Source organism: Cariama cristata, unplaced genomic scaffold, assembly GCF_000690535.1.
Source record: "Cariama cristata isolate BGI_N322 unplaced genomic scaffold, ASM69053v1 scaffold4922, whole genome shotgun sequence".
NCBI lineage: Eukaryota > Metazoa > Chordata > Aves > Cariamiformes > Cariamidae > Cariama > Cariama cristata.
This window is the reverse complement of record NW_009602008.1, coordinates 63561-88222: the sequence shown is the minus strand read 5'-3', so window position 1 is coordinate 88222 and position 24662 is coordinate 63561. Positions and strand designations below refer to the sequence as shown.

General features: G+C 37.3%; 1 protein-coding gene across 1 annotated transcript; it reads left to right on the top strand.

Annotated features, from left to right (window-relative positions):
- Positions 1-6693: 6693 nt before the first annotated feature.
- Positions 6694-22393, top strand: LOC104157263 (teneurin-3-like; the record flags this gene model as incomplete). Its single annotated transcript, XM_009694546.1, has 3 exons — positions 6694-6925; positions 21525-21803; positions 22269-22393. Coding segments are annotated over exons 1-3 (636 nt in total), but the record flags the coding sequence as incomplete, so codon positions are not given.
- Between the last annotated feature and the right edge of the window lie 2269 nt (positions 22394-24662).

Below are 24662 nucleotides of genomic sequence, written 5' to 3'. Positions count from 1 at the left end.
GCTCTTCCTGCCTTCACAGGAAAATGCCATCCGGAGAAGTACTTCCTCCGCTCCCGTCGTTACAGAGGGTGCATCATCTCTTTTCGTCCATATGAGAGAAGACATAAGGTGTTCTTTCACTCTTTTTTTTTTTTTTTTTCCTTCTTTTCTCCCCTCAGGGGTTTCAATTTTAAGTAATGGCAGCGAAACTGTTACACAAACATCAGCCTTTATGACTTACCAGGACCCCGCAAAATTCTTTATCTTGCTAATTTTCCTGACTTACTGCAACAAACTTCTGTAATGAACACAGAGTACATTTATTTGTTGTTTATTCTTTCTCTAATGAAGTTGAGATTTTTAGATAGACTATGTAAAGTAACCTTTTATTAACATTACATCCTGTAGTGATGGTAGATATGAGTGTTCTGTTCCCCTGACTGATGCAGAAAAATGCTTGAAGAATAAGCAGTGTTTTTTAGTGGTCTTCCTTTTTCTTCTTTTTTTCCCTTTTTCATTTGTAATTTAATTCTAAAATGCAGGGTTAGTTAGTGACTTAAAGAGGCTTTTTTAAAATTTTAGTTTGTGAACTGCCTGTCTGACAGGCCATCTGTTTCCCAGTCCCCTTTAAGAATGCTGACTTTGGATGCATCCTGTCTAGTTTCTGTGCTGGGAGACAGACTTTTAATATTAAGAAGTGAGTTTCTAGATATGATGACCTGAAACGTCCGTGTATTAAGAGTCATCAGTTTGACTAATGGCACACCATGGCTACAGATCATCCTAAGCACCTCTTCAAAGTGTCATTTTTCCAGCTCAGTTGATTTCTGACATATCTCACTTTATCAGCCATTGAAGTGGAAATTTCATCACTCTTTTATGCCTTTTGAGTTTTTCTTTGTATTTGTTTGTAATAGGTTTTATGGGTGATTAGTTGTGTGAATTGTGAGTATTTTTTGTGGACAGGAGACTTTCTTAATTTCTGCATATTGCACTTAGGCTTTTTAAGCTACCTGTTACATATATCAGCTGAATTTGCTTTGTTCTTTTGCTATTAAGAGGCATACAAGTACTATACCTACTGCAAATTGTAACTAATATAATATTTACATTAGCAAACAATTACAGATTAAAAGGAAATGATGATTAAATCAAAATAATGACCCTTGCGGTAATGTATCTATTCAGCAGCACTACGTTCAGCAACTGTTGTCAATGCTGAGAACAGGCGCCGTCTTGACTCACAGCCTGCAAAATCCTCTGCTGTTATTTCAAACAGAAGTTCAAGCCTGCCTTTTCTCCCAGAAGTCTTAGGATTCTTTTACTGCCTGCATTCATGAAAGGAAATTTGTTCCCCATCTAAGCAAGCGTTCAGACTGTGCTTGTGTTAAGGGATCAGTGTGGAAGGATCAGTGATTCCGAATTCTTAATAATGGTAATGAGTAATAAAAATAATAGTAATTCAATAATAATAATGCAGGCTTTTGAATGCAGCTGGGAACGCTATCGTTCTTAGGAATGCCTAAATTGTTAGATTTAGGTGTTGGGAGGGAAGGTTGTGGTATGTAACATGTAAGTTCCTTCCCTGACTGAGTTTTGCTGGCCTTGGGCAGGGAAGAAGGGCTTTGCTCTGAGCAGCATGCTGCTTTCCTTGGTGTTCCTTCTGCTTGTGAGACTGAGTAGGAGAGGTCTTGGTCTTCTTCATAACAGTATTTCGTACTCTGTTACTGTTCTTCTGTAACAAAGAAATCTGTAAGTTTTGTCCTCTCATTTTTGAAACCTTTTCTATCCCAGCACTGTATGTATTACAATAATGACTCCTGTTATTCTCAGAACTAGTTCCATTTTTGCTTTATATGTTTTGAGATGTCTAAAATGGATGCACACATTGAAAGGGAATGTAATACACACTCTAGCAGATCTATAAATGGACCCAAGCAGTGACATAATCTTTTCTATACAATTATCTCTTCATTTTGGGAACAAACATCTTTTATTTCATACCTTTTTACTACTTTGCGCCTATGTAGCTTTTTAGATATCAAAGGGCATAAAATACTGAGGTATATTTAGATTTCTTAATCAATTACCTTGGTGTTCACTGGATGAGGTTTAATGCTGGAAGAAGGTTCCCCAAGTGAGAGATGGGGAGGGAGCACCGTGTACGTCAGGCAGGATTGCCATCCTGTTGCCCAACTGTAATAACCCTTTGGGGAACTCGGAGTTGAAGCTACTGAATTAAATGCAATAATTTTCTGTAACAGTTTAAAAGGCCTGCAGGCATGCTACAGTTGTAGCTGGTGTTTTAGATAACACTCTGTAGCATGACCCTAAAGCCTCGTTTACATCTTGGCAATTAAAATATATACTATATTTTATGTCTGTTGTACTTTTCCTATATTGCAGCGTAGGGCTTTAGCGTTGAGGCTTTTTATTGTAAGAAAGGTAAGAAACTGTTTTTTTCTTTTTCACTACAGTGACTTTATTTCACATTGCAATAGGTGATTAAGAGGAACTGCTGAAAGGCTGTCCTGGGGAATTTTAAATACAGTGTAAACCTTCTACCACTGCATCTGTCAGCTTTGTTTGTATCTGAGACTTCAGTCATCAAATCTCCCATGGTAGCTTTGACACTTGTGTGTGAATATGCCTTGTACCCTGTTACGGTGTTTACGCTTGGACTTTCTACAACACTTACAGTAAAAGAAAGAATTTTGGTAATTTACTTGTTTTAATTATTATTTGTACGTACCTTATCTGACTTGGTAATTAAATATTGTGCTAAACGTGCTGACAATGGCAGAGGTCTTCAAAGTAGCTTGGCACATAAGGGAATGAGCTCTGTGGTCCCAGTGACCTGGTCACGTACAAGAAATGCTTCTCTGGTTCTCCTGCTTCCCTTCTAAATTAAGTTAAAAGAAATATGTTCATATTAGTTTAATAATGGACATCTCTTCTTTACAGTTTTGAATGGTTTTTAAAATTTGGAGTGACACTGGGAAAGTGCAGTCCGACTGAGGCAGCAATCAGCTAAGCTGTGTACACAAATGGGATGGGCATGACTATATAAGAGGTGACATGTCAGCCTGGTGATTAGTGTACGCTCTCCTGTTTAATCCAGCCAGGAGCTTGTAACATTGGACAGATCACTGAAAAGGTCACGGGAGATCCCAATGCTCAGTGACACAGATGAGCATCCTCAGTTTTTATCCTTTGAAAAGCAGTAGACAGAACCTTGAAGTAATGGCATGCACCAGCAAAATCTTCTTTTGATTTTCTTCAGTATATGCAGGCCGTTTCACCTTAGCAGTGTAATACAACATGTAACAGTATTTAGCCCGTCTGTTTTGACATCCTTTTGTGAGTGGGTGAGTTAGTAGCTCAATAGCTTTGTAAATACTGCTCTATGAAAATTCTTTCATTTAGTTGGAGTGAAGCTATTCGATGGACCATAAATATTGACATATGGGCAAAGATTACTTGCAGATGAAAGCAAGTGTTTTTGTAACATGTCACAAAAGATATTTAATTTTATTTGGTTTAAAATCTTAATCTGATTTGTCAAATCTCTGTGTTCCCTTGAGTTTGTATTGTACTCATTACCAGTATTTTGTCTGAGCTTCTCTAAGGCGTAGTAAAAGAAAGCTAGGCAGTGCATTTGGGTAACTGGCCCTAGGATGCAGCTTTTATGCTGTAGGAAATAGAGGAGAGGAAAAAATGAAATACGTTCCAATTGGTGCAACAGTGATTCATTTAAATCTGAGGATTTGAGTGGGAAAACTTATTAATATTTTAACTACAGTGATCTTTGTAAGAAAGGAGCTGAGCAGATGCAGTAACTGATGGTTTGGGTTTTTTTTTCTTAAAATGTTTTTCTCAATAGTTGAAAATATTTCTCTAAAGTTGGGGGGCGGGGAGGGTGGGATTCATGATGGGACAAGTAAGTCCTGCACAGTCCTGAAACTGTAAAACATCCCACTGCAGTAATAAGACTTATGGTTCAGATCTTGTAAAGCCATCTGCAAGTCTTCCTTTGTTTGACTTGTCATTGCTGGCTTACTATTTAAACAATAACACTCATAACGAGTTCTGTATTCTGCAAATATGTTTGTGTTCTGTCTTTCTCTTTGTGTTCTGATGGTGGTAGAGAACATTTATTTGTAGACAGATCTTTAAGATAGCTTTTATTCTGTCTCCTTCTTTCACATCTGTGTATTAATTCACTGACGAGATAATTTCAAAGACATGAGCCTGAGGATGTTAAGTGTTTCTTAAAACTTGCTAAGAGATACTATTAATTTTTAAAGTTAAAGGTTACTGAAGGTAAAAAGTGTTTTGTATAATGCCAGATTCAAAAAGATCAGGTTCTCAAAACTTACAGGTGCTGCATTTTTTTTTGTTCCATAAATGCCCAGAAAAAATCCACTGGTCTTCATTATTGTGGCAGTGTAATGACTGTTAAAGGATCTCCATAATGTGGTGCTATTAAACAGCTTGTGTTTTTTTAACCTTTTCATTCTTTGCCTGGAGAGGCAATAGATAACCCAGAAAACTGCCTTTTGAAGTTTTATTGAATACATTGACTTCCGTGGGAAGCAGATCAGTACTTCCTCATGCTACAGCGTAGATAAATCTTTGAGGATTTTATCTTGGTATAGTAACAAAGTATTCTGCAAAGAAGGGTTTGAGGGTGTTTTTTGTTTTGGTTTTGTGTTTTTGTTTGGGTTTTTTTCCCATTTTAAAGGAGCTTGGAAACTTGGGAAAAAAAAAATCAAAATTATTTCATCTTTGATGATGAATAATGTATGTCAGTTTTCCCATGGCACAATTTAGAGACATTAGGAATTAGTGGCTCTTTAAAGTCTAGAAACGCTTAGATGAAAGGGGAGATATGCTTTCACATGAAGTCTTTGCACTATAAAAGAATAACTTTCTGTATCTGTTAATAATGATTTTTAAAATCATGATTCAGTTTAGTGTTAAACTTTGTGTTTTATTATAAAATGTCTGGAAAATTGTTTTTACATGGAAAGAAGTTGCATTCATTAGTCAGTCAAATATTTTAAAATCTGAGTGTTTCATATAAATTAGAGATGTGCTGCACGGGCATGCAGACATTCAAATAGTCATAAATTTAATAAACTGTTCTGTTAAATTTTTTTCTGATCGTGTACAAATATTTCAGTTTCTTTTTGACCACTTAACGTTTGAAAATACAAAAAGTATACAGAAGTGTTTGCTTGAATAGAAGGCTTTGTAGCTTTGTCTTTTAGTCTAAATTGAGATTCGCACAGGTCAAGAAATGGAAGAGCTTTTCAGAGAATTTGAAAACAGAATGATAAAAGACTGGCTGCCATTCACCAACTTTAATTAAGGTTCTGTAGTAAATTAAATATTCTCTAAAATATTTTCAGGAGTGATACCTAATTAGTTTGATATTAAATGTTTAAAATTAAATAGGTGAAGAGTTCTAAAGCAACCTTGGTTTTGCTGAACAGAGTGCAAATGGAGTTGGCTGTAGCTTTGTGATATGTGCTGTAAATTGTCATTTTAATTCTACGTCACAAAGGACTTGACTGATAGTACTTGGTAGAATAATCAGTTGTGGTATTTAAGTACTTTAAACTGAGAGGAGAACCCGGGAAATAGTTCTTGAGACAAAGGAGAGAACTCTAATATTAAAGGTGTTAAACAAGAAATATCAAGACCTCAGCTAACAGGTGCAGTTGCAAAGTATTAAAATCATCTGAACTGTTCTTCATTTAGATGTTTTGTCAGCTATTTAAAGATACAAATTATATTCTTTAGTTTATTTATCTTCAAAGAACAAAAGCAAAATTTCCAAACTGTTTCTTAGTCTGTCAGAAATGTAGATATTTTGGTTAAGTGTTCAGGACCCAAGTAATGAAACTGAGAAGCCTTGTTTTGAAAAGTAAGTGGAATGAAACAGTAAAGAAAATGAAATGGTAAGAGAAATAAGATTCTTACTGTAATATTCCTTAAAAACTTGAGGGAAGGAAAAACTGTTTCTGACTGTCACTTACAAATCAAATAGTTACGTGCTTTCTAGCACAAGTTATATAGAATATACTGCCTTGGAGAAGTCTTCCTGCACGTCACCTATGATGTTTTTGTAGCTTACTGTGAAATTACGTGTATATGTTCTTGATGAGAACAGTTTTCTTAGAATAGAAACAACAATAAAAAGTTTTAGAAGTCTGTATATAAAAAACAGACATTACAAACCAAAGTTTCTGACAAACAGAAGGAAGTCAGACTTGCCATTAAAGCATGCATTCTTCTTTGGGAAAAAAACAACTTACCTACAGGTAGACTTTGAGAGTAACACCTTCTTAAAGCTGAAAAGCTACGTTTTTTCTGCCCAGTTCTCAAACTGCTTTTCATCTTCTAATCTGTTGTATAAAAATGAGAGGTATTGTGTTGTCGTTCACAAAGATTTCTTTGCTAACGTTTTTGACCAGGGTGGCTCATGCATGAAAGTCTGGGAAGTCTTGCAGACGCTACAGAGCTGCATCTCACCCATAGTTGATCAGATCGTGCTTTCCCTTCCAGACAGGAAGCAATCGTAGCAATTAGAGAATATTGTAACACATCAGCAGTTGTCTTTCTAAATTTGTTACAGGTGAATGTAAGCTGAATGTAGAGAAGACTTCCAAATAAGCTGGACTGATGTGCACAGAGAAGGAATGAAGTATGGATGTGAAGGAACGTAGGCCTTATTGCTCCCTGACAAAGAGCAGACGGGACAAGGAGCGGCGCTATACAAATTCTTCCGCAGAAAATGAGGAGTGCAGAGTGCCTACGCAGAAGTCTTACAGCTCCAGTGAAACCTTGAAAGCTTTTGATCATGATTCCTCTAGGTTGCTGTATGGAAACCGGGTAAAAGATTTGGTCCACAGAGAAGCAGATGAGTATACCAGACAAGGTAGGCAAGATGTTTTAATCATAGTGTATAATTCGTTAGTACCAAGTAACAAGGCATTCTTGCTGCGGGAAGAGTATGTTAATTGTAACAGTTTCATCAGTTTTAGTAATACTCTACACACATAGTACACTTCACTCTTACCTCCCTAAATGTTTTACAAAGATTGGAAAGCATTGTGTACCATCTTTGCAATAACTAATATCTGATGCACAGGCAAGTTAAGTAAATGGCCCATGTTGGGCAATGGGTCAGTGACAACGTTGCAGACTCAAGTGTGAAGTATTCAGGCCTTACAGTTTAAAAGCTAGACCCCCAGCATAAATTCAACTCATTAACAGATTGCCCAAAAGTTTGCCACTCCAATGTACCTAAAATGTAAATAGCTTCAAAATGAATAAAAATAAACAAATGCAACTGTTCCAAGAAGGCCAAGCCCTATGAACAGGTTTGGGGAAACATAGTGTGTGTGGATGAGCGTATGAATAATACATTAGCTCAGTGCCTTTATCTTTTGGCTTGCAATGGCAGTAACAGAGCACTGTACAGTAAGTAAGGTAAACGAGTTCATGATTAATGCTTTTGGGTTTGTTGGGGGCGTTTTGTAGTGGATAGCTAGGATATCTAACCAGATGCTAGCAGGTTGCTAGAGCTCACTGTTGAATTCCTGAGTTTGGGACTGGAGAGACGTGAGAGAGATAAATATCCATGGAGATGCGCAAAACCTGACTGGATATGGTCCTGGGCAACTTGCTGTTAGCTGACCGTACTTGAGCAGAGGGTTTGAACCAGATGATCTCAAGAGGTCCCTTTTAGACCTCAGTGACTCTGGGAGATTGCACTTGGCTGCCGTTAAGGTCAAAACTGTAGTCTCTGGAATTGGCATTTCTACACTTCCACACCTAAACTACTTAATATAAGAAGGGGAAAAAAAGAGTAAATTTATGAAATGTGTGGAGTACTGCAGCCCAGCTATCTAAATGGATAAAGCTAGGCCAAGAGCTGTGTGAACCTATGCCTCAGTCTTTATAAAGCCATCGCCTCTTTTATGAGGAAACAAGAATAGATTTAAGGGTAGAAAAAGAAAGCTTCCTCTTTGTGAGGAAGTCCTTAGTTTTAATTTTAGAAATGTTTAAAAATATTTCCCCATTGGTGTTTTTTCTTTGTTCCAAGTAGAATAACTTTACATTAGAATTAGAGCTGGGCAGATGGTGTTGACTCTTTTGACTACGAATGTTTGCAAGGGAAATAAAAATATTTCTTTTAGGCTCATGTAACTGAGCCTTGCTGCTACTGTAGTCTATCTGCTTTCTGCTGTGTATTTTTGGTTTCTGTGATGTGTTGAAATTTCAGGTCATCACTACTTTCTAGTTTTTAAGTCATTAGTCACTTTGATCTCATTACCTCAATGAGGTAGAATCAAGAGGAAGTTTTCAAAGACCTGTACTGTAGACACTTTCTTAGTACTAGTGACAAAATTATATCAAAATAGGCACCATTTATTTAAAGAATTCATAAACTATTCCCTGAATAGAGTACAATTATTTTTAAATAGCAATAATGAAGCAGAAGAAGTTACGTAGTCTGGCATGTCATATATGATAGTGCACTGGCGTTTGGGGCTTTCTTCCTCTTCGTTTTCTTCAGAAAAGCACATAATATTTAGCTAATACTTACTGCCCAGTATGCAATGAATTGCACATCTCTAGACCTAAAATGGCAGTCTGGGGTGTGTAGTGCCATCTTCACCTTTCGGCGGTCTCAAGCACTATCATCTGTGCCAGTTTGATTTTCCTCACTATCCTTTCAATTCTTTTTGTATGGCTTATTGGCTTCCTCTGATGCGTGCTGGTTTAGCACCTTTGGGGACTACCTGCAGGTTTGATAGGGTCAGGTTGTCAAGGGCTTGTTTGGCAGTCTTAGATAGTATGTTCCTTTGATTCGTCTTTGGCTGCGAGAATTTACTGCTTCTGGCATTGGAAGCATTTTGTGGAAAAGGTGTTCATGGCCATTCCAGAGGTTTTTAAATAATATATAAAACATCCTTCCCCATATTTATTTTTTCCCTCTGTCTAGAAATAGAGTGGAGATCTGTGACTTTGTTGACAGTCTAATTACATTCTAGCTTGCTAAATCAACAGGAAGTAAATCTATAAGCAAAAAAACCAAGCTTTAATAAATACTTTCAACTGGAAATTAATTTTTAAAATTAGTCATGTCCAGTGTTTCACTTTTTTTTGCCCACAGTGTGTAAAATAACAATATCAAATTTCCAGTGTCTGCTGGAAAGCTACTGGAGCAGTTACATGTGTTTCTAGAGTCTCTCAAATGTGGCACAATTCAAAAATGTCAGAGTGTTTTTATGGCTGATATGTTGGGGTAAAGCCCTTCAAAGCTTTTTGCTAATGAAACAGAACTTTCCCACCTCTTCTTCTGAGTTGTCTCAGTACGCATCTTTGTGCTTCCTGCTTCCCAAAATCCCATGGTAGGAACTGAGAAAGGGATACTGCTGTAGGAAATAAATGTGCCCTGTTCAGTGGCAGCTTTATCCCAGGAGATTGTTGCTGTGGAGAGGAGGTTCTCCAATTGTCAGTTCCAGTCACAGAATCCTTTTCCTCATCTATTGAATTTCTATTGCTTGAGATTAATTGCATAAGTACAAATAAGAGCCTAAAAATGCATATAATTGTCATTGTAATCTAAAACCAGCATTTAAAACATACAATAAAATATTTGAACATTAAATTATTATATAACTGGATTTATCTTCTTCATTTTGAAACTCAATTGACGAGACTGGAAGAGCAGTTTAGGAAATTGTAACTTCATCTAGTAACATGCTTTCAGTTAACATCAACAAGACAAGACCTACTGTGATCTCCTTCCCTTCTTCTCAAGCCCCTTCATCTGCTGGTTTTGTTTTTAAACTCTTTAGATTAGGATTATTTAGTCTACTACTATTTTTAGAACTTCCAATACAGTTACTTATTTTCACTTCATTGTTAATCGCCGCATAAGATTCAAAAAAGCTGGTAAGCCTGTGAATAATTAGACTCAGCACCCAGCTGTGTAAATGAAGACCATGAACTTTTTTTCTTTAAAAATATTTTTAAGCTAGCTACTGAATTTTATATTACATGTTTGAGAAGATACTTGATCTCATCCCTGACAATGGATGAAGCACCATGAAAGACTATTTACTTTCCAAGGTATGATGATATGATTGTTTGCTGTTTGTGTAAGGGAAGAAGATGACACCTATAATCAGCAGCCTGATTTAGATGTACAACTTCTCTAATTGAATTCAGCAACCTAAATGCTTGTATTTTGGAATATGCCCAAGTAGCTTGCTGAATTCAGGATTAAAGCTGACTATATAAAGTTGAATTTCTCTGTTGTACAGAGAGAAATTCCTGTGATTACAAAATTAAACTGCTCTGTGAAGTGATAGAGTACAGAGGAGACTGCTATGCAAAAAATATCTAAAAGTGTGACATGACTATGGAGTAGGAGGGAAGGATTGTACAAATATAGAAAGTAAGTAGTATTTTTAAAATTGTATTTTGAAAAAATAATTAGAAGTAATAATATAACAATATGAAAATAATTTAAAGGAGATCATGAGTCAAACCTGGACTCACAAGAGCTGAAAAACTTTTTATTAAGTTAGTAATAAAAATACAAGCAGGCAAAAACTGCATTTTATTTACCATTGGATACATGTTAAGAGGAAGAGAGGAACATGCAATATCTCTTAAGTAGTCATTGTTCCATTTGAAAGAGTTTTGTTGTTGCAGGACAGTATGGTGATCATATAGAGTGATGCACATACCACATTAGTGAGTTTCCGCACACGAGCAGGAGGCTGACCCACGAGCAGAGGTGGCAGGATGCACTGCAGATTTGTGTGTCTCCATATTTTCATACAAAATAACAGCAGCACTGTTTGTGAACTGTATGAATGGAAAAGCTGAGCTGCAGGACAGCTTTGGCTAATAGAGGACCCGATGAGATAGTACAGGTTTTGTTCAGTTTTTACTTTTTGAAGGGTTGAGTCAGCTATTGTTTAGCCTGCAGGTAAAGTTGTTTGGTCTTTCTAGCTGGCAGTGAGATTGAGTTCACTGTGCTTGTCAATCACAACAATTCACTGTCAGCCAAGCCTCAACATCAGTTTGTTTTCATGCTAACCCTTTCAGTTTTGCAGGAGAAAGTATTTGTGTGCGTGATTTTGTACTTTCACACATCTGGAACACTTAAGTGCCTAAATTAGATTAAATGCCCTCGTAGCTCCGTGGAGCTGCAAAAAAGAGGGGCTGAACTTACCAAACAAGCAAAGAAGAATAATTTATTTCCTTCACAATATGCTGGATCATTGATACCAGGTTGCTGTAAAAGCAAAGCCATGTACAGTGAGTTACAGTGTGCGGATGTATCATAGCTGTCGTTCATCTGCCACTCCTGTGACAATTAGATTTAGGTGCTAGAAAAATCTCGCCATTCAGCAAAAGAGGGACCTGAAACAGTCATATATATGCTTCAAAAATTTTATTTTAATATATAAGATATTAAACATTCTCAGGGATACGTTTTTAAGACTTCAGAAACCTTGAAACATTAATTGCAACTTCTATCCTCATGTAATATGACTCTGAAGTCTATTGCTTTTAAATGCTAGCTGCTCAAAATGAGTTATTTGGATAGCAAAATGTTTAATCTTTTTAGTCACCATAAATGTCAACTGTAGGATTAAAGGATTTAAATGGTCGTGTTTTTAAACCTAAAGCTTGAGCACTTTAAACTTACCTGCCTGAAGCAGTGGAAGGGTAGATATGTGAGAGCGTTTTTTTGACCTTCTACTACCTATGCCTTATTGATGAGCTGATTTTGACTATTGAATAGGCAAGCAATTCTCAATAGAACTGGATCAGCCTGCTTTGCAGATTATTTACAAGAAGGTACAAAATTATAATATATAGTGACTTTGTGATCTCCTGATGAGCAAATTAATCACCATTCAGTGACATGGCAAGTGCTATCTGTCAGAGTCTGAGGCAGATATTAGAATTAGTGTTTCATGTTCCTGGCTGCAGTGCAAGATGTGTCCTGATTGTCATCATGACAGGTACTGGTTTTGTTATGCTAAAGCACGGCCACCTGCAGAACCTGCCCGATTTTAGCAGGTAACTTCCGTAAGCAGCATACAGTGCCAGCATGTTCTGGATAATTTTGTGGCCTTGAGCTAAGCACGTAACCTTCTGGCAGAGGTGTTTTTTTTCCCTCTGTAATGCAGGAATAATAATACTTACCCACCTCACAGGCGTGTTGGGAAGATTAATTAGTTTTTGTTTGCAAAATGCTTTGAAGATGAAAAGCGCTGTAAGTGCTAAGTAATATTATCATCTTTCATTGCTATACTAGTTACTTCTTAAAGCAACAATAAGAAGTTAATTGGTTTTCAGGTTCCAGGTGATAAGGATCTGTTGACTTTTAAAGTTATTCTATTAGCTACAGAGTGGTACTAAGAAAAACATTTCACTTTTATTTGATTAGGAGTATATTTAGCTCACGCTCAGTGATACGGACACTTGCTTTAAGGTATTCATCTAGTTGAAATTGGCCCCTTGTGGGTCATGGTCTGTAGATGAGCTGCAGATCTGGAGACAAAAGCCAATTGTGATTCTCCAGGGAAAAATCAACCTTGGTTATTGGCAGTAGACTGCATGATCAGGCATTTCTACACAGCCTTGGTCCACAGAGTAAAAACCTTGTCTTTGACTAGTCCAGTTGCAAAATAAAAGAATTAAGTTCTTGATCATAATGATTAAGGATTTATAAGGTGAGCAAGGGACCTTCACAAGGACTTTCAGCCTCATGGAAAGGAAACTACTGTAGTTGTTCTTATATCTTTCCGTAGCTCGTATACGGAGCTGTATGCACTGCTCCTGTTCATAATAAAAACTAAAGGGAGGACTGGGGAGATAAATGGATCATGCGCATGGCTATGAAAGATGACTTCAGTGTGTTAACATCTATGGAGAGAATAAAACTAGAAAAGTGTGCGGTTAGAGGTGGGGTGGGAGGAGGAATGAAAGAGGCTGAAGAGTCCTGTCTGTCCTGTCTGTCGATTTAATGCTTAGGACTGAGAGTCAGGGCTGTAGGCCAAGCTGTGAGTGATTGCTTATTCCATTGCTGGCAAATAAATGCGGAAAGCAAAGCAGAGATGTAAAATAGGAATAATGCCTCAGAAAGTTCCTTGGTACTTTCTGAAATTAGTTTGTAAAATGTCATAACTTACTGGCTTGAGAGCCAGTACTCGGCATTACTGAGCTTATTAAAGCCAAAAGAGGAGATGACAGAGCCAAAGGAACATGTTTGCCTCAGGTTTTGTGTTTCTATTTTTTTTGCTTTGCTGTTAGTCATAAATTCTTTCTTGTCTCCAGCATAAAGGACATTTTGCTAGAAAATCTAAATTAAGACAATGCTATACTACATTTATTGTGGGGGTTACAGAATGGAAACCCTTTTGGAGGAGGACACAAGAAGTGGGAGTGAGAGAGGGAGTAAAAGAGGTTTTCATTTCTGCAGAAATCTTTCAGTCTGTGTTCTCCGTTTCTTGCACTTACCTAAGCGATGGTCTGAGCGCCTCATTCTGTCCCTGCATTGCAGAGCTGATTCCCATGCATATGGGATACTTGCTTATGACATCCTACAAATAGAAATATATGGGCTACTCTGAATTAGCGTGTTGTGGTTTATTTTGTTTTTTTTAATACCAGTTCAGAGCCTGTTGAACTAATCAAGTTTTCTACCATGCTGTGAGACATAGCCCTCTGTGGCTCTTTCTGCTCACTTTTGGTGGCAGACATGCCTTTCCCTCATGAAAAGGCATAAATAGTGGTAGAGTTTTCTCTCCTCCCTATATGGAGGAGTAGCAGTGAGCCTGAGCTCTATTTTGCCTGCTTCTCTTCATGCTGCCTCCTTCCTCCTCAGTTTCTTTGCCGGTTTCAAGCTGTATGTCATGTCATTAGCATCATACTGACCTTAATGTGGCAGTTCATACCTGTCAGATCTGTGATTGTAGGCTCTTTGCAGACTGGATATCCATCATCTCTACATTGCTTACCCTTGGGTCATATTTCCTTCACATCTATCAAATTTAGGCTTTATTCATATTTTGTAATAAATGGATGCTGAGATGTTGATGATCTAGTCCCAGGATCCAAAGATTAAGACGGAGGCCTAAAATGTCTATACTGTCATTCTGGTCATGACCAAGACTGTGTTCCTTGCTACTCATGAGGTTGTATTTCTTTTTTAAATCCACAGAATCCTTTTTTTTTTCCCACCCCCTTCTTTTTTTCTTCCTTGCAGCCCATGATCTGGACAGCTGTGTTAGTTTCTCTTAATTTAGTTTGTATATTATGTAATCATAGTCATAAAACAAGATTTTTATATAAAATCCACAGATTTGGAACCGTAATGTTTGAATTATTAATTCATTTACTAGAACATGATTGATGATGCTGTACCTTGAAGCTTTGAGTTGTGCAATTGTGAAATTATCTTCAGCTGACTTTAATCTTACTCTGCGGTAACTTCAGAAGAGCTTGATGAACAGTCCTTTATCCTTATACTGGATTAAGAAGTGCTTCTTATGTTCTAGTCTGTGGATTAGTACTGAGGATTCCCTGCCACCCTCAAGCCTAACAGGGAATAACATTGCAAGTCTCCCGTACTGCACAGAAGAGTCTGCATGTTTGAACCGTAATTTGGAAAACCAGTGGCAGGAAGATACTGTGTCTCATTCGTGTTGATTCTGCTCCGTTTCTTAAAATAAAAACTTTCCCGGGCTAGCGTCTCAATCAACGTCTCCTGGTGATTGTATAGTTCAATGCTAGTAAAAATACATGGCTGGTTTAAATATCAGATTTGAAATACTTTATTTTCCACAAATATATGTGTGGTGTGTTTTTTTTTTTCTTTTTTCTTTCTAGAATTGACTCGGGTTTTGAGTCTTACATAAAGGTCTTCTACCAAGAGTGGCACAGTAAGGGCAGCTCAGAGAACTCACAGAATCTGGCACTACCTCTTTCAGAAGTCACTGAGACCATGACTTAGCTCCCTGTATGCTTTTGAAAGTCCATAGGGAATGGAAGAACTGTGTGGTTAATGTTTGCTCAGAATAACGAGCACTTGAAAATTGTATGCACAGTTAGTAAGATTTAATATAATTTAATGCTGTTTGTTTTTATGTGGTTTACTGGATATATTGGAGAAGCAACTGTCTTTCGTACAAATCTTACAGCTCCACTCTAAATCAGATAAAGACAGGAAAAGGAGGTTAAGATGGAAAAGTGAATAGAGCGGAAAGGTCAAGAAAGAGAGATTAAGAGGTGACAAGGAAGAAGGTTGTGATGAGTGAAAAGGAAAACATAGGAACTAAAAACAGGAGGAAAATGTGATACAGTGGATTAGGATGGTTTAAATTTCACAGATAATTTTCACAGAAACAAAAGAGAAAATCAGGCTGAAGTAATAACAACAGAATACTATGCCAAATCAGAAAGAAAAAATGTTAACATAGGCAAAGCTCATTACTTGTCAGTCTTCACTGCAATTTCTTGCATCCTGGCAAACAGAACTCTGCAAGTACATCTTTGAAAACTCCTTTTTAGTTAAATATATTGTGAAGTTTATGTGACAGAATGGATGATATCACATATATTACTCATTCTCTCTTTTGTGTAATTGTATTCTACCCACCTAACATTCTGACTTCTGGAGACAACATTTTTACACTTCTTATCAGAATTTTATAGAGCATCCAAGGCATCTGTTTTGCTATTTTCTTTTTTAAAATCTTTTTCCTTTCATTTCCAGCAAATTTGTTATCCTACTGTACATTTGCTTCCATTTCTATGTTCTTCCTCTCAAGACCTTTCCTTACAAAAGAGTACCTTTGTAAGTGTTCCACACTATGTTTGCCCCACTAAATGGGGAAAAAACCAAACCATTTACAAAGAAGTTAGTATTTTTCCTTAAGAAACCAGCTAGAATTGACACTTGAAGGTAGATGATGTTCAAGATCTCATAGGATTGCATGGAATTCTTGCTAAACCAGTCCAGCTCTGCTTTGATCATCTAGGAAGTTGACATCTACCCCGTGTTCCCAGTGGTCCTGTAGTGAGTAACTACTGCCCTGAGAACAGAAGGAAGAGTTTTGCTGCCTATTGTTGTATACAAAGAAATTCCTTTTTCCATCATTGACTAGCACATAGTTGAAGTGTGTATTTTTCAGGAATTAGTAAAGTGAACAGGCCAGCCAATATGCAGTTAACAGAGCTATTCCTTTATAGTTGTCACGTGTATGAATTAGGAAGGCAAGGTACTGTTGAATCGGGTCATTAGTCTTGAGCTCTTGGTTGTACAGAAATGATGAAGCATTTCAAAGATGTGGTGCAACTGTGTGTTGGCTTCTGCTTTACAGAAAGTGTTCAGAGGTAAGGAGAATGAGCTCCAGGTAAGGAGCTTCAAATAGGAAAAACATGCCCACTATATAGTGTCTAAACATGGCTACAAAAGCAAGTAAGTACTTTTCTCGCATCGAAATAGCAGAAAACAGCAAGGCCCTTGCAGTAACACTTTGACGTCAGTGCTGCTTGTACAAGCTTATACGATAAGCATTGTATTTATGAGGGCATGTTTGTATGCAATAGTGTGCAGACAGAAAATAAAAACCTGAGAAAAATATTTTTCCTCATTTGCTTTATAAATAAATGAGACTTTTTTAATTAAAAAAAAAAATCAGGGTTAAGTAGAGAATCGAGGAAATGTAAGGGAGAAAACTGGTTCTCCTAAGGACCACGATCATAGTTTTGCATCTGTATAGCTTTAGTTGTTTCACAGTTTTTCTAAGTTTAGTGTAAGTAATTTTGACCTGCATTATCACAGAGTGATTATAGGGAAAACGTGCTTGATTTTTGAATGGTGTGGAGGTGTTATAGGCAGATAGAAGAAGGCAAGGTACAAAGGAAGAATAGGTTAGGAAGGGGACTGACAAGTAACGAAGGATGCGGAGACAGCAGACATGGCATGAAACTTCATCAGAAACATAAGCAAGAGCCAAAGTAAACAAAATTCTGAGCATGGACTTGGGTGGGTTTGTGACCTGGGCCTTTGTGGTGCTATATCTGTCCTGTTATGACAAAACCAAAGTCAGCAAAGGCACTCAAACTATAATTCCGCTGATTTAAAAGCTAGGGGTCTGGGTGTATTTTTATACTAACTAGGCAGATGCTTTGGAGGGTTTTCAGATTATTATTTTTTCTTTCCCTCTTTTCCAAAACAGTCTATTGTTGCTAAAACCTGACTTGTCAACTTACCAGTGGTTAATGAATTACTAAGGGAAGTGCTGATGTCTGGAGATGCTGACAGGTTCTCTGTTGGATATTTTTTGTTCATTCCTTCAGTTTGTTTCTTTCCCGTTTTCATGGTTTTAAGAGAATATATCTGCGTATATATTTAGTATAGATCCAACTTAGAGCAAGGTCTGACAACTGAAGAACAATGGGACCTTTTCTTTTGTTTACTAGCCTTCTTCACAAACCCATTTCCACAGGTAACATTTCCAACTTGAAGCTCAAGTTATTGTGGATGTCTTTGAGTAACTTCCCCAGTTTAGGCCAGGGAAACAAATGTGGCACAAGTGCAGCAGGTTTCCATTTAATTCCAGCTGTTAACTTTTGACTTTCTAAAATAATACATACTTTTGGCATACATCAAACTTGCTTATATGCTGTATTTGATTAAAGTAAAGAAAATAATTTACCTTTCCAGACAACATAACCTGCGTGATTCTGGCAGAGAAATATATATACACATACACACGCACTCGCTCTGTTTTTAAAAAATTGGTGATTATATATATACTAACTTATATGTATTAAAATTATGTTGGTATACTTTTTTGTGTGTATTCAACTAATGTAGTTAAGGAGGTACACCAATCGTGCGTACATGGATCATCGCTTACACAGAAAGTGGTTGCAACATAACAGGTAGATGCGTATAACCACTGTTGGCAAATGCTGTGTTTTTAACAGGGATTGCTGCACAAGCTCCTGAAAATTATTTTAGAGTTATTACATTAATTTTGTTCTTGTCTGCACAAATAGAGGGTGTCAGCAGTCCTTACACTACCCGTAAATTGATATTCCTAGCCAAGAGAAATGCAGTATATAATGGTAGAGTGGTAGTAAACAGCATTAACTTCATGATACATCATCCCAAGTAGTCCAAAACCCCCAAAGGTGTCTCCAGAACAAGTCTCGTTGAAACATTGCGTCAAATTTTTTTTCTATTTTACACTTCATACATTTTTTTTAAAGGAAAGGGGAAAAAAAAACCACAAAGCATTATGCCTGTTTATTCTGTATCTACATTTTCTTCTCAAGAATTAGTTCATTACAATCGCCAAGTTGTTTTTAAGTCTTTATGAACTGTTAAAGCACTTACTGTCAGTGAGAGAAATTGCAAATGCGTGTATAGTGTAAGAAACTGATGATTAAATCCCTCACATTGAAATTGTTCTGGAAAGGTTAATTAGAAACACTAAGAATACAAGAAGAACATCCTCTCTTCATACTCTTTTTTTCGACTGAGCTCCTACAGCCTCCTTTTCCATTTTTATTTTTATTTCTTAGAATTGTTCGTTATCAGCTAAAAGCCCCGAAGTGTTCTGCTGCCCACTGGGTCTGTGTCCCAGCTGTGTTCAGCTTTCCCTGGACCCTGGAAGGCTTCCTGTTTTCATTGCTCAGGAATTTTAAGATGATGTAAAATTTTTGTATCACATATGTATGATTTCCTTTGGGATATAAATTCCTACACAAATACATATTATTCCATGTCAACTTTTTGGTTTTGTGATTTGGTGGGTTTTTGTGTGGTGTTTTTTTTTTTTTTTTTCTTTTTTTCATTTGTGTAGGCGACTTACACAGAGTACAATCCTCTTAGTAAAGCTCTTAGGAAAGCTTTAATTCAGAAGATGATTTAGCCTGATGTTTCTAAAGCTGTTACAACATTTATGGACTATGCTGTAAAACTTCTCAGTGTAGTGAAAAGCTCTAATATATTGAATGTGGTGATGACAGCACAATATACAAACCTACCCCCCTTTTCTGTTTTGGCCCTGTGACATGCTGCTTTGGTTTACCAAAGAGGGGACAAAAGAAAATATTTTACATGGAGGTAGGCTGTTGTAAACAGATGCTAGGCGGTGTGTTGTGCCTGAGACAGAGTCTCCTAGAAAGTGATTGTGGAGGATGTTCTATGACGCCTGCAGCAGTTTCTCTTAAAAATAGTTTGCTTAAGAGGAAAAAAAAAAAACAGGGGGTGGGGTGAGGTGGGGAATAGTCTCTTCGAATGGATGTGTCTGCACAGTTGTGTCCCTGAGTGATTGCTTGAGTGCCGGGAGGTCCTTCTCGCAGTGGGGGGAGCAGGGGCTGTGTGGTGCAGGCTGGCCGAGGAGCCGTGCTGGGCGCGATGCTGGCCCGCTGCAGATGGTCTTGTTGGGGCTCAAGGGCAGCATCGGTGTCTGTCTGCATCCTTCCTTGCCTTCAGATCTCAGCACCCTGAGGTTACGGGGACCGTAGGCAGAACACCTTGTAGCGTTGAAGTCAGTGGCTGTTTTGTTACTGACTAAGGTAACCTTGTCTTTAGTCAAAAATACCTCTTTCCTTTCCATTTTGCTTCCCAAACCCCTGTTCTTAGAACCAATAAGAAACTGCATGTGCAACTATGTATAGACCTTAGCCACTTCATGGGTGTGTAGGTACACCTGTATACACACACGTGCACATGGGCTTCTCCTATATTTGGTTCTGACTTTAGGCAACTGTTTGAAAATGTAGATTCAGATAATAATGTACCAAATACCATAAAACCAGTGTTCTAGCCTATCACCCTTAGCATATATATTTACCAAGATGCAAAATAATAAGCATTTTAGACACTTTACTACTTCCAGCTCTGACCCTATTACCACTGGGCGGTTTGTTTGGCCTGTTTGCTTCTCCGATTAGTTTCAAGTCTTACAAAACCTGAAAATTCACATGGCATGAGAGCTTTAAAAAATGACGAGGTACTACCAGTGGTGCATGGTAAACCCCTGTCCTTAAACCCTTTGCACTGTTCAGACATAGTCATAGATATGTTTACTTCTTTTATGTTTACCTCTCCAGCTATATTTTCATTCAAATATTTATTCACAGCTGCATAATAAATACAATTTGATTTGTACCTAATTGTAGTAACTGATTTTCATTATTTATGAAAGTCATGTCAGAATTCATTTATGGTCCTGCCTGTGAGGAAACTTATAATGACAACTTCATATGACTGCAGCAATAAAATAATTAACTGGCTCTCTTAAAACAAGTCAATGGCCAGGGCATTAACTCATAATATTTCAGGAATTATTTACACTTCTGTATTCACACGTGCAATTCTATTACTTTCTGATTGATAGGATTCTGTTCTTGTTGTATTACAAGCTTTAATTATCTTACTAACATATTTCTATGTTAAATGACTAACTTTGGAGAAATCAGGATGCCTGTCGGATTCAAAAACTGAATGTGTGTTCTAATTTGTTCCCAGAACTATGAAATAACTGTGGGCTAGGGTGGAAAAGCGTTATGGGTATAGGCATGCAAATGAGCTTGCCAAGTGTCTATATATCATAAAATGTCTTAAATCTATGGACATAAAAGTAGGATGAAGACACAGCCATTAAAAAGGCAGTCATTTTTGAGTGTCACATAACTTAGACACTTTAAGATATTGAAGTGTCATGAGTTTATTGCACCTAATTTATTAATACAATCATTTGGGATTCACTTATGTCTCTTGCTCTGCCCCAAAACAGAGGCTAAAAGTCTATTGAAAATGCACAGGCTCTGCTTCAGCAGTAAAAGCCTAAATTGTTTCCCAAAACACAGAGACATGAAAAATAACAACTGTACTGTAGTCCTTGCAGGTAACGGGTGGCCGTGTGCCTGGTTGTTTTTATTTGTGTCTTAAAGTGGGGCAGAGAGATCCAATAAAGACCAAGTGAGTTTGGTTCCCATTTAATTTTTCCATTGCCACATTAGGTGACATCTGTATGGGGAAAATAGCCTGTTGCTTTGGCCTCTAACAAGGACCAAAAAACCCCCCCAAACTGGTAATCCTGACAAATACCTTGTTACTGCTTTTGTGCTTTGAAAAAGAAAAAACAAAAAGAAAAAAAAAGTTTGTCATTTATTTTTAATCCTTTCATGTACTGAATTGGCTTTTCTTAGTCTGCAGGTTCTGTTATGTTTCTTTCCCACCCAGCAGCACTTTTGATATGTTTAAGCAGTTGACAATACAATGCTAAGGTGTAGTATGAAGGAAAAGGGGCACCGCAGAGAGCTGGAGACAAAAGAATCCACTTGATTGTAATACATGCGGAGTTTTGTCATACCTGAGACAATTATACACATGACCAGTTTTTACTTTTAGGTTCTTTTTTTAAAAAAAGAAAAAATTCTCACCTTTTGTTATCTTTTTTTCCCCTAATCAGGACAGAATTTTACCCTAAGGCAGTTAGGAGTTTGTGAACCAGCAACTCGTCGAGGACTGGCATTTTGTGCGGAAATGGGGCTCCCCCACAGAGGTTACTCTATCAGTGCAGGGTCAGATGCTGATACTGAAAATGAAGGAGTGATGTCTCCAGAGCATGCCATGAGACTTTGGGGCAGGGGGGTCAAATCAGGGCGCAGTTCCTGTCTGTCGAGCCGTTCCAACTCAGCCCTCACTCTGACTGATACCGAACATGAAAACAAGTCCGACAGTGAAAATGGTAAGTTTTTACACATATGCCAGTATGTAAATCAATGTTTTATTTGCTGTTTTGGTTGACACGCAATATTTTTCAATCATTAAAGGAACGGCCTTGATTTATTTACCTTTTTTTTTTTTTTCTCCTCTTCCCAGAGAAGTAAATATTCAGTATCGGTCCTAACTAATGCAGGCTTTGGGTGTGATGTTTTAGCTGTAATTTTGAAAGAGTTTAATCACAAAAAAGATTAGCTCTGTTTTATCTCAGGCCATGTCACCTGTTACCCTTTGGGGAACAGCTAAGTAAGTGATGATAAAGTTGATCCCCAAGGCCAGCTTGCAAGCAAAGGTTTCATTGTAAACTTTTCTTCAAGACATCTTGGAGAAGTTGCAGAATCTTAGAATGGATGAATGAACGCAAAGAATAGCTTATTAACAGGGCTTATGTAATTCAAAAACAAATTTGATTGTGCTTTAAACTTCCTAGTTGATGAGAGCAATTGGAATTGTGGTGAAGAGGGACGCGTGGCCTTTGATGTGCCTGGGGGACTGGATTACTGTGCAATTAAAATCTGCAAAAAAAATCTAAACAGCAGCTTTGTAGGATGGGAGGTATGACCATTGTATATTAACGCTTAGCGTTTAAATGGAAAAAGGTTAATACAATTGACTGATTCATTTTCAAAGCTTTTCAAATTTTTTTACCTCTACTTGAGGTTATGAACAGAACCTAGTGTGGTGTTAAAAGCTAAATGCACAAATCTTAGAAAACATTTTAATTTCTTTTTATTTGCAGAAGACTTTTAGCTTTACTAGAATTAAAATGATTGTTCTTTTAACTTCAGGACTTTCTATATGACAAATTCAAAAAGGGAATAAAGAAAAATGAGTAAAAAAGAAAATTAGTGATGGCTATTGCCTGCATGTCTGCATGTCATCTTATTAATTAATGAAACCTGTCTGCTCAACTGTACAAAAGTCAGAGCAATTATATTTCTGTTTTCTGGCAAAGCTGTAACACATCGTGGGAAACAGCAATGTAGGTGGGTATGTATGGTCATCTTTTTTTTTTAAAAAAAAGCACTTTTATTTTAAACTACAAGCAATAATGTTTAGCCCTACCTATTTATTATTTTAACTTCAGTTTGAGAAGACAAAACCAAAGCTATCTTTTGGTATTATTCATACTGGTTGTCTTTCCTCTGGTGGCTGGTTCTAACTGAAGATGCCTGTGCAAGATGGCTGTCTCAGATGAGGTCCTCCTTTTTGTGTTGGACTTAATGCTGTGTCGTACCTGAGGAGACAGCTCTCGGTGTTCACAGGTGTCTTGTCCCATGCTTGGAAAACTTGTTCTGAGGCGGAGGCAAGTTTTGAAAGAGGAGGACACGAGTACTTGCCTACCTCCTTTCAGCAGGGGAGTTTCTGTTGGATGACGCTTGATATTTCAACTGCAAAGCAATCTAGAATAAATTGTTGAGCAGTCCAGTGATTTTTCCTTTTGAAGGGTCTATGCTGAAATGGATTCTCTTGAGTCTTTTGTAGAACCCTAGGTTAATGGTCTTGAAAATACATATTTATGTATACACATGCATGCACACACACAACTTTCTTAGAGAGTTGTATCTTTACATTACCAAAGAGGTGACTGCTTTAGAAGTACAATAGGTTTGCTATACATTTTTATAAACTTTATACTTACTATTTAAAAAAAATATAAAAATGCCTGATTATAATATGCCAAAAACTTCCTCCATGAGCTTAAAGTTAGAGTTTTATTTTATTTTTTCATATGTGAGAAGACTCTGAATATGTTAGAAAAGACGTTATTCTGCACTGGTTAAAATTATGCAAGGAACGTCTGATGTTTGATATAACTTCAAAGATGAGTTTAGTCACTAAAAAGGATTACAGTTGATTTATTTATTGATAGGGAGGCCAGCAGTCCACCTTAAGAAGTTACTGGGACTGCTGTGAGGCTGATGAAATTTTGATGGCTTGAGAATCCCCTAGGGTTATGAAACACATAACTCGGACTGTGTCATGGGTCACCATTTCAGTGGAGATGTTACAGAAGTGGTGAAAAGCTTAATCTTCTTTGGTATTTTTCCTCTGAATTTTTGTTTCGACTGAATGTGGAAGGTTTGGCTGAGAAATGATTTTATACACATAGTTGGAACTCAGTATGTTAAATGCTCACAGTAGAATAGAAAATATAATTTAAAGCCAGGGAAGCCGTATTGTCCTGGCAGGCACAGGTGCTCTCATCAAAGGACCAAACTGCAGGTGTGAGTTTTGTTAATTTATGGCTTGAAGTTAATAACTGTGCCAGTATGCTGTTAAAATCTGACAAATCTGATAAGGCTTTGAAACTAAAGTTAGAGTTATGATGAGTCCGCTCTACTGCATCCCCCTTTGCTGTCTGTGAAAGCTTCCTGACTGAATTTTGATGGAACTGTTTTACAGGTAAATGCATTTCTATGCAGCACATTTACCTCTAAGGTGGATAAGGAGCAACAGGTTATAATGAGCAAAATACACGACCAGATCATAGTTTCCTCACCTAAAGGCCTCAGTTCTTGAGTGATCCCACTGTTCATCCAGTAAAACTATTCACTGTTTAAATAGGCCATTACCATAAGCAGACCTTATTGGAATTAATGGGATTACTCATGATGATGAGAACTGTGACTTATTTTACAGGTTTATGAACTCCGGATTAAGCATTTGTTGAATGGACTTGGGGTTTTCTTTCTTGCCAGTTAGGCAAGAAGAGAAGCTTGGCATCAAGACACGATTTCTTTTCCTTCCTTGTAACTGATGTGTGTATTTGCTCTTCTGAAATAGTTGTGGGTTGCATATCCCTCAGGAAGGCAAAACTGGG